The sequence below is a fragment of the Schistosoma mansoni genome (assembly GCF_000237925.1).
Source record: "Schistosoma mansoni, WGS project CABG00000000 data, supercontig 0194, strain Puerto Rico, whole genome shotgun sequence".
NCBI lineage: Eukaryota > Metazoa > Platyhelminthes > Trematoda > Strigeidida > Schistosomatidae > Schistosoma > Schistosoma mansoni.
In genome coordinates, this window is record NW_017386072.1 from 403,523 (window position 1) to 415,530 (window position 12,008).

At 32.3% G+C, this 12,008-nt stretch overlaps 1 protein-coding gene across 1 annotated transcript in view; it reads right to left on the reverse strand.

Moving 5' to 3' along the window:
- The window catches only part of Smp_137750 (calbindin-32, putative), a gene marked incomplete at both ends in the record, with an annotated part of 44,556 nt that overhangs the window by 27,600 nt on the left and 4,948 nt on the right, over positions 1-12,008 (reverse strand). The window contains one exon of the mRNA XM_018794043.1: positions 3,084-3,169. Coding sequence (XP_018647109.1) covers positions 3,084-3,169 — 86 coding nt within the window. The remainder of the gene's footprint in view (positions 1-3,083; positions 3,170-12,008) is intronic.

Genomic DNA, 12,008 nt, shown 5'->3' on the forward strand with positions numbered 1-12,008 from the left:
TCTATATTATGCCAAAAATATAATACTGAATAAAGCCATTAATAATAATTTGTTAGGATGGTATCGCTAGAATCTTCAAGAATTTGTAGCTTTTCTTAGATTGACTGTGGTAAGACACAAATATTCACTTAATTCAACTGCAAGTCATTTTCTTATTAATAATAACGGTTACAAATCATGTTAAACTGACTAAAGTTGAAGTATAAGAATAGTTTAAAACTTTATCGAACAATTTTATATCATGGTAATGATTTATCTTGTTGATTGAACGCTATACTTGGATCCTAGGCTAGTCTCGTAACCCCCAAGCTAGAACTACACAGTGACTTGAACACGAGAGAAAAGGCGCAAAATATGTGAGAAGCACTTTACTCCAAAGTTCCAATTATGTACAATACATATAGGGTTTTTATAGTATTTTAGAAGTCCTTGGGTTTTCCTGAAAATTCTAGAATACTACTAAACATAGAAGCCGTATAGTAATCAGCCAATCAGAACCTCAACAGATAACTTTTCAATTTCGCGATACTTCTAGCAAAACTTCTAATCAAAAGCTGATTAGATAGAATGCTTCTTGATGTTTCCTAAACTGTCATGTTTATTGAAAGAAATTTTCAAGATCATCCCAACAGGTAATAGTTACAAGACTTGAAATTTCTAACTTCTATCATATCAAGTTATTTAGTTTTAAATGATCTTTTTTCTTAATTATTCAATGAATGCTGTTGATCTTTAGTGAAACCTACCTATTTACAACTAAAATCTTCTCTTCAGTTTTATTCCTTTACAACTAAAATGTTAAATTCAGTGATAACAAAGATAAGACGAGGCATGAACATTATTTCTTTAACTTAATATAGTAATCTTCTTTTTATAGAATGTACTAATTCATCTTCTTGATTTTTGAAAATAAGCTGTGATAGATGGTGGCTAACAGTGGAATCTAGTTTAACTCATGTTTCGTTCTATTTGAAACTTGTTAGATGGATATACTTGCACTTCAGAATTGATGTTCACTCAGAGACTCGAACCCTGCACCATTCACTTCAAACACCATCACATTATTGACTTAGCTACTGAGTCCAGATAGCCACTAGCTTGTGTAGCTACCAACCACTTCTGCTTATAATTCATGTGACTGAAGATAATATCAAGGCAATCCCTACAAGTTGTACATATGCCAACAAGATTCTGATTAATTCAAACAACTAATAAGATAATGAATTAATCTTATACTTACCTATCATCAATTCATTGCATAAATGACATCTTTAATTGAACTATTGAATAGGAAACAGTCAACTAGTCAAGTAGTTTATTAATAATCGCAACGAATTGTTGTCAGTTATTTTAGAGGATTCTTTTTGTCTCCTTACTTATTGGGTAATATGGCAACTAACAATTGATTTTCCCAGTTCACATTTGTTGAAACAAAAGTAATTAATCATTGAATGATGTAATCAATTATTCATTTATTGGTACCATGTTTATATATATGTACCTTGGGAAACCTTTCTACTTGTCTCCTCTTGATGATTTCGTATGTTCTGTTGTATCAGAAAAATGCTTACTACAGTTTTTTAATGATCAAATACAATGAATGATAAGCATATGATGTGACAGTTTATTACTATTAATGACAAACCTAACTAACCTACCATTCAAAGTTTAATTTTAGGGGTAATTCTAATTGAAGTTTGATTGATTTACCTGTTTTAAAAGTAGAAAATTTAGATTTGAAGATCGAGATAGATGATCTTTATGAATTATGGTAAACTAAATAAGCAGGGACAAGTGGAGTTCAAACCACGTCTGTTGTGAGATAGAAACTCACTGAAGACAGTTGGTAAATTGTTGCTCAACTTCGTGGATCAGTTAAAGTTAGACAATGACACCGTTGGATGCCGGCTCAGTGGTCTATCGGTTAAGGGCTCTGGCTCGAGACTGGTAGGTCCTGGGTTCGAATCTCGCGAGTGCAGGATCGTGGATGCGCACTGTTGAGGAGTCCCATGATAGGGCGAAACGGCCGTCAAGCAGTGCTTCCAGGTTTTCGATGGTGGTCTGGCTTCAATTGACTCACGCTTTCAACTATGAAAATACTAAATCTCCACAAAACCCCTTCTGATAATTAATGTAAACTAAAGAGTCAGGAAAATCTAAGAATCATGAATGGTTCATGTCTAAATGTTTCTATTAGTCCACACTTAACTAATATATTACCTACAAATCTTATAAGGAGCTGATATCATCCATTAGTGAGTTCACTAAATAACGATAAATTATTACGTTTTGGAGTCTTTAAATGTCATAAACAATGCAAATGTTTCCATGAATTCAATGATATTACTCTAATTACTAAAGAAACTCACTGTATTTTTGAACATCACTTTTCAATATTAACTAAATAACAGATAATAACATCATGGAACAATGTCATTAAGAAATAAGTCGAAACCGGACACTGAATCTAAGTAGAAATACTTTTCCAATCTATTCAGGTATACATATTCAATATTTAGTTTTCTATATAATATACAGTGAGAGATACATGGTCCCAAACAAATGTAACGTCCTTTTTGCGCAAACGATTTCTGTAACCTCCTTGACTATATATTATCTATTTACTAAATAAAAATAACTTCTCATATTCTGATAATAGATAGTTTACTGACTTGTAATTGAATTTTTATTGGAAAAGGGTTTTGTGGATATTATAATAATTTAATACTAGAGTTCATGAGTCAATTGAAACTAGACCACTATGAGAAACCTGGAATCATTGAACGGCCGTTTCGTCCCAGAGTTGGACGCCTCAGCAGTACGTATCCACGATCCCACCTCGCGAGATTTGAACCCAAAACCTATCGGTCATTTTGTTATTCACTCACCAAATAACTCTTAATTATAACACTAAATAAAATACATGGACTGTAAACTAATGCCCAATTACAGAAAGGAAACCGTGTAATATACTATCATAAAGAAATATCATATCAAACTTCATAAGTTGAATCAAACTAATCCTAAACACTTTAGCATTAAAACATGAATGTGCATGAATCAAAGAAATATTTCACACTTACCTCATTTCCTAATTCTTCAGAAAATACACTGTAGATGAATTCACGTAAAAAATTATCCAATTCTGAACCTTCAATATAACCATTACCTATTGAATTTCAAATAGAAAAGTACAAGAGAATCATAATAAATTTTTATAGTTGAAAGCATGAGTCAATTGAAGCTAGACCACCAAGGAAAATCTGGAAGCACTGGACAGCCGTTTCGTCCTATTATGGGACTCCTCAGCAGTGCGCATCCACGATCTTAATAATGTCAATTAAGATCATTTTTACAATTTGTCTAAATCTACATTGATTACTTCCATATTCCATTTCTTAAAACAATAAAACCTCTTGCTATCCATGAGATGAAGCCAGAATTGTGTATAGAAAAGATGTACATTTTACACTTACCTTTATCATAGTCATAAAGTTTTATTGTGGTGTGGGTTACTGATATCCACACAAGTAGTATACAATGATGGTCGAGCATTGAATGTATTTCAGTAGAAGATCGATAAGGAGAGAACGGGAACGGCACTCAATTGGTACGAAAATGCATGAACAATTATAATCGGAGACTATGGAAGGATATTTGGAGAAGAAACAGTTAAATTGAGACAATTGATTGTTATTTTGCAAATTAACTGTTCACTATATGGTTCTCATATTTTAATGAGATATTCTGTAATGTTATGCAAAAAAACATTCGATTGTACCCACTAGTGTTCTCACTTACTACATTGTTATTATTATTAATACATTTCAATAATGAATCGAATTAATGTTTTCAAACTTAGTTCGTTAAAAAGATAACTACGAATCATCCTTCTTAAATTCTAATAAATACAATCTGTATGAATTATAACTTCCTCAGTCAACTGAATTTATTTATCAGAATGGGGATTTGTGGAGATTTTAGTAACTCTAACAATGAAATTCATGAGTCGATCTTAGTTAGACCACCTGTTATACCTCAAACCTAGATTCCGGATATACCGCGCACAACTCGAGCACTTAAACGCTAGGACCCTCCAAGTCGCAAATGAGGAGACAGAAGACAAGTGAAAAGAATGCTATTCTAAACAGTGCCAAATATGGCACAAAACTCTCAGGTATTTATAGTTTTTAGTAAAGACCACATCATCATTATAGTCATCCAATCCGCATACAGGGGTTTTTTAGCATTCGTGCAATAGGGAAGCTATACGTGGAGAGTCTGGAATATTCTTCCAAAAGCTGATTGGATGGAATATGTTTGGCTCCTTCTGAGCTTCTTAGAGCTTCCTCAAATTCACCTGTGGATCGTCCTCACACCACCAATGGAAACCTGGAAACATTGGACTGCCGTTTCGTCCTAGTATGAAACTCCTTAGCAATGCATATCCACGATCTCGCGCACGGGACTCGAACCCATACTAAGACGAAATGGTCATCCAATGTTTCCAGATTTTCAATGGTCGTCTAACTTAGATTGAATGATGAATTTAAATGTACATTTCTTCAAAATGTTTAAAAGTGCACTATATCACTTGTTAACTAAATTATAAAATGTAAATCAAACCGAATATCTTTATTAACTCATAGTTTTATTGTAATACATTTAAATAACCTAATATTCAGTTTCTCATACAATTAACCATGAAACCTTATTGTTATTATCTGTGGAGAATATGGTTCCACTTGAAATGTTTGATGAATCATGTTAAGTAAAGACAAATAATAAAAGTCTATTCATTTTTGTATTGATTGTTTGAATCTTCTCATTGATGTTTACGACTGAAATTGATTAGTCTCTTATATTGGTATACATGTATCCTGTTTGGATTATCTCTATATTGCTTTAAATCATAAGCATTACAGATAGAGATAGATGGTGACTATTAATGGAATACAGGACAAATCTCAAATAGTACAAAATGAGTGTCATACTGGATTCCACTACTAGTCACTATCCATCTCTGCTTATAAAAATTTATTCAATTGATATGTTTGTAATTAATAGACAGTATAATGTACAATCGATTCAATGATTCATAGGTTGAATACTAAGTGAATACAAATGGGTTATTTATTACGTTCATTTAGGACAGTGTTTCATAATGAACATTAGTTGATAATAGATTGATTTTCAAACATTCACTTCTATTATAAATTATAGTTTACAATGATTTTATAGGTATCAATGACAAAGTTGTATTTGATCATTTCAAATAAATTGAGCATTGGGTAGAAAGTTTTAGTGTGAAGATGTGACTAGTGGAGCTAATCTTTGTCAGGTGGAGATAGATATCTACCTCAGGCAATGGAAGATGATTGCGTAATTACGTGGATTGGTTGAAGTTAGACATTAACATCGTTGAATGTAGGCTCAATGGTTTAGAGGTTAATCGTTCGCGTGCAAGACCGATGTTCCTGTGTTAGAGTCTCGCGTGCACGATCGTGGATGAGCACTGGTGAGGAGTCCCATACTGGGATGAAATGGTCGTTTATTTCTTCCAAGTTTCTAATGGTGGTTTAACACTGATCGACTCATTATCTCAGTTAAAATCCTAACAATCTTCATAACCCCATACTGATAAATATATTTCTTTTGTTATATCCCAATGAGTAGAAAAATTGTATTTTATCTGATGTTTTGTGACTTAATGTAATTTAGAAAGGTTTTTCCAATTTATATAAAGAGAGGCGAGTAGCCTAAACATTTCATATGATGCTTAATTCCTCTGGCCTAAATAAGAAAGAAGGACTGCATATACATCCAACCTGGATTGTTCATCTAAACAACTGCATCTGTGGTCTATCGGTTAAGTGCTCCGGTGCGAAACTGGTAGGTCCTGGTTTCGAATGTCGCGGGTGCGGGATCGTGGATGCGCACTGCTGAGGAGTCTCATAATGGGACGAAATGGCCGTCCAGTGCTTCCAGGTTTTCTATAGTGGTGTAGCTTTAATTGACTCACGCTTTCAACTACATTTGACATCATTTATTTTCCACACAATCTACACATATGCACTCCCAATTTCAACCTCACTACTTCATATAGCAAATGCATACATTTTTCAAATGCACATTCTAACTAACAAGTTAATATAGTGACAGGTCATAAAAATTCAACTTGACCAAGAATAACTTAACATGAATATATTCACGCTCTATTATCATTTTGATTGTACTAAACATACTATTTAAACTTGTGTTTAATTTAATTCGGTTAGTTATTTACTCCGAAAAAAGTGGTTTACATTAAGTTACGAAACGTCAAAATAAATATGTGCAATTTTTCTACTTATTGGGATTACACAAAAAAACTAATGTATTTATTTTATAGTTGAATTCATGAGTTAGTTGAAACTAGATAACCATGGAAAAGCTGGAAGCACTGAATGACCGTTTCGTTTTATTGTAGGACTCCTCAGCAGTGTGCGTCCATGGTCCCGTCTCGCGAGATTCAAACCCAGGACCTATCACTCTCTCGCGTGATCGCTTAACCTCTACACCACTTAGCCGGCATCCAACGGTGTTAATGTCTAATTTCAACAAATTCACGAAATTGCGCGACCGTCCTCCATTATCTTCAATGAGTCATTATCTCACAACAGACTCGGTTGAACTGCACTTGTCGTGGCTTCTCACTAGAACTCGAGGAAATACCTCTTGTGTCCAGTCACTAGTGAGCATATGATTAATATCAGAAGGAGGGTTTGTGGAGATCTTAGTAATTTTATATAGTTGAAATCATGAGTCATTTGAAACTGGACCACCATGGAAAACCTGGAAGCTTTGAACGGCCATTTCGTCCTATTATAATAATAATATATTTTGAAAATAATTACAGAATTCACACCAGTTTAGAGGCATGATCAATTCGATATAAATAGCAACGTTTGATGTAGAGAACAAATATGTGATATAAGATTATTTTATGTTTGCTAGTTCAGTAATTATTAAGTAGTTTATTTATAACATGTATCATGGGAGTCCAATGCATCAGCAGGGAACTTTTAATTTTTTCTTAAGTGGAGCACTATGCATCAATGGAGCGAACAAATAATGGGAGAGATTTTATCGTACGGATAGTTTGTGGTAGATTATTCCAGAGTCTAGAAAATTTACAGGTAAAGTAATTCATATAGAGAGATGATTTAAAATATGTTTGTTTCGCTAAAGATAAACAGCTACGAATGTCGTAATGTGAAGTTTCTGCATATTGAATCGCTTGGTTGGATATAAATGATAGTTTGTTAAGTATTTTGAAGAAGATGAAGAAGAAGATAAGATTTAGTTTGAGTCTCCTCTTTCATAAACGTTCGAGCCCAACTTTATTACACTTAGAATTATATGTCAAAGTACAATCAGTTCCAACAGTACGAAATGTAAATCGTCTCGGTACTGATTCCATATTGTATGTCTCCTCAGTAGTACGTATCCACGATCCCACCTCTCGATTAATTGACTCATGATCTCAAACTATATAAAATTATCAAAGTCTCCACAAAATCCCCCTTCTGTTAATATTTTTACTATTATTAATATACAATGCTGTTCTTTTTGTTTTCTTTCATTCAACTGTAACATCTTAAACAAACAAATAAACAAAACTCATTTCAAACATAAGTCAATTTAATTCAATTTACCATATGGAAATTCGAAATTCAATTTATTTATCATTGATAACCTTTTCTTTTGTTTTTTTGTTTTGATTACATCACTATTCATTTATTTATTTATTTATTATTTTTTTCTCTTTTTTTGTTTCACAACTAGTTCATAAGTTCAGTATAATAATAATAATAATAATAATATTCTATTTTCTTTTTTATGTTTATAAATAAATAAATAAATAAAAAACAAAAAAATTATTTACATTTTTTTGTTTTTTTTTTCAATAATCATCATATCAACAATATTTTTTTTTGTTTTTTTATTTATTTTCTAATAACTTTTAGTAAACATCTGTTGTTACACTTGTTTTTCTCGTTGCTTTATTTATTTATTTATTTTGTTTAAGTCCCCACTTTCAAGGTCATGAGGACAAAATAATAATAATAATGATAATGGTAATAGTAATGATAATAATAATAATAATACTGAAGAGTGTAAATCTTTATAAAGTTCGAAATTGTAATAGAGTAGTTTTTCAAGTACTTGAAAAAAAAATATCAGTATAAGTTTGTAAGAAGATTGTTAAGTATTTGGTTGAGATTATGAAGACATCAATGTTAAAACATCATTGAAAATCTGAAAGTGAGCAGTGGGCATCCACCATCCCACACAAGGGACTCTAACTCAGAACTCGACCTCACAGGCGAAGGCTTAGCCTCTATCTCACTAACCGAGATCCAACAGTGTTAATGTCCAATTTCATATTATTCGAAATTGTAATAGAGTAGTTTTTTAACTACTTGAAAAGATATCAGTATAGGTTTGTGGAACCTGAAAATAGTAGAAGACCATTTTGTTCTAGTATGGGACTTGTGAGCAGTGAGCATTTACGATCGCGCACAAGGGATTCGACCTCGCAAGCGAACGCTTGGCCTCTAGACCACCAAACCAGGATTTAATGGTGTTAATATCTAATTTCAACTAATCAAAGAAATCGCGCGACCGTCCTGCATTGCTTTCAGTGAGTAAATACCTCACGATAGACACTGTTAGATGCTGGCTCAGTGGGCTACAGGTTCGGCATTAGTGCACATGATCAGGAGTTTCAATTTCGAGCCCTTTGTGAGGGATTGTGGATACGCACTAGTGAGAAGTCCTATACTAGGACGAAATGGCCGTTCATTTCTTACACGTTTTCAATAGTGGTCTAACATTGATTCATTCATGATATCAATTCAAACTTAAAAAATATTCTCAATATCTATATAAATAAACATATAATTTATTGGATTATCAGATTGACATGTTACTTACTTACTTATACAAAAGAGTAGTATTATAAATGACAATACAATTATCATTTGATCAATCATCTATGATTAAAATTATTATCCATGTATTCAAGTTTATTTTTCTTTCGAAAGGAACATGAATAAAGATCTAATCTATGTACAATTGATTGATCATTAGGTAATGATCAATGTCATATGTGTTAAGTATTTCTTAGTGAAGATCGAATCCTGTTGATCAAGATTTAATTAGAGTCAAATAAGTTTACTTTATTTAGTTATGTTCTTGTCAATTGTTTATAATCTCTATTATTTACATAAATGTATTTAGTTAAAATTCGATATAATCTCGCATTGACATAGTGTACGAAAAGCGCAAATATATTTAATAGACTAGACAAAATTTACAAATCTATACATCACGTATGAACAGACGTTTTAAAGCTTTCGAAGTAACAAAAGACTAGAAGTTTTATAAGCAAAGATGGATAGTGGCTAAAAGTGTTATCCAGTTTAATGCGAGTTTCGTTCTATTTGAGACTCGTCAGATGAATGTACCCGCATCTCAGAGTTGATGTTCACTCTGGGACTCAAACCCAGTACTATTCGTTTCAAATGCCATCGCTTTATCCACTTAGCTACTGAGTCCTGATAACCATCTGCTTGTGCACATATGTCAATAAAAGACTGATCAATTTCAGTCCTAAATAACAATGGGTAGATACAAGTAAACAACATCAAGTGAAAAGACTAGAAGGTTAATAATAACCAAGAATAGAATGAGCGAAGTTTGGTCAGTTAAAATAAAAATATTATGCTATAATAAAGCTTAAAAATGATGTAATAATGTAGTTCGTGCACTGAAAGAGTTGAAAGGGATTTTGTAATGTCAAGAAATTGTATTAATATTATCAAAGCAGAGGAAGATTAACAACGATTCATTTTACTATTTCTATAGATTAAGTCGAATTCTAGATGTGAGTCAAAAAAGTCCATGAATTCATAGCATTGAGTAAATCTTACTATTTTTAAGATAAACAACTTCCTCTCACTTATGTAAATATAAAAAGTACATCGATAAACAATGTTTCTTTTCAGTTAACTATTGAGTATTAATATATGGTTCACTTAGTATTGTTTGTTTGAATCTTCCCATTGATGTTCTAGGACTGCAACTGGTCAGTCTCTAATTGGGAAGATTCAAACAAACAATACTAAGTGAATTTAAACTTCAACCCATTGCACAAACAAGTGGCTATCAGGACTCAGTAGTTAAATGGATAACGTGATGGCGTTTGTAGCGAACGGTACTGGGTTCGAGTCCCCGAGTGAATATCAACTCTGAGATACAGGTACATCCAGATGACGAGTCTCAAATAAGACAAAACGTGTATCAAACTGGATTTCACTTCTAGCCACTATCTTTCTTTGCTTACAATACCAAGTATAGTTTATACTTTGAAAGGGAAGTATACATTAAAAGACTTACAATACAACTAATACTTATACATCTATATTCATCATAAAAAGAAATTGTTCAACTGTAAATAATATAACATTCAAATAACTTATAACACAATTGAAAACTCATTTCCTTTAACTTGTCACACAATCTATTCACATGTTCCATAGTTTATCTATTTTTAACATTCTTTATCTTTTTCTATTCACCTCATTACAATTTTCTTTTCTTTACATCACGGTGGGTTTCTTTTTTCTTTATTATTATCACCCTTCAATGTTTATTTCATTCATTTCTTTACAAAATATACGTACAATAGATAATTAGACAATGTTTCAATTGTCGGTGTCTACTATGTATATTGGATTAGTCTGTAGTGTTTGTTCTTTTTTCTGTCTCTCCGTGTTGCTTTTGATGAGTATTTTCATAAGAATTGTCTACTTTACACGACTATTTGATGTAAAGAAAAAAAAACAGTTTCATAGAGTTGTGATTATATTAGAGTGTAATTATGATGTTGTGTGTGTGTGTGTGTTCAATTTAACAATAAGATATCTGGGTATAATATGACAGTTACACGAACTTGAAATATTGTTGTATCCAAGCTACTGTTTCAGGATATCTAGTAAAATGTTATAATAAACTTCTTGATGATTTAATACTGTATATGTTTGCAAAGACAAAATAAAAGTTGATCGTTGAGTTGTACTGAATAGAAGAAACTGAGTATAGTGGAGAAGATTTGTAGCTCAGGTAGATGATTTTGATAGAGTTTTGTTCTTTGAGCTAGATGGTTTGGTCGTGAAGCTTTCATCGTCTTTCTGGACGACATCATCAACACAAAATTTAGGTAGAAGCTTGCACTCAGATCAATTAGCAATAAACAAATACATTGAAATCAATCCAATTTATCAAAAAATCAGGAAAATTATGCAGAAACATGGGAACAAAAATCAAACCAATGGAAAATACAACCAAAACAAAGAAATAAACAATGGTAGATTTATGACCAACAAGAACCAATCAACATCGAGGTGCACAGGACAAGCTGTAAATCACATGTGTAGAAATTCAAACACTTCACTTTTACCCGAAGTTTAGTGCTGATGGTATCGTTCAGAAGGACGATGTAAGCTCCACGACCAAACCATCCAACCCAGAGAACAAAATTCCATCAGAAACTGAGTATCTTTTAGCACTGAGTAAATTCATCATGTATTAGAAATCATTCAATCTGTAAACTATAAGGTTTCGTAAGATCTAATTATTGTTAACATTATATCAAAAACAATGAAGTGAAAAGTTTTAATTTTCTAATCTATTCCTATAGTATACACAAATAATTGATCGTTTAAAATTGACCGATATAATAGTTTCACAGCCATTACTGTTATTCAAAATCAATCTATGAAGATACAACTTGGACACTAGTCTTAGTGACTTGACATCGGCTTCACCATATTCATATGTTAGATGGTTGAGGGTAACCAATAGAAAACTTTGGACCAGTTAAAAACAAGAGTTCTGTCAAGGAAGTGAATCTCAATGAAGCCGGTTTTAATCTTACAGGTATACGGCGGCCTGCTTAAACA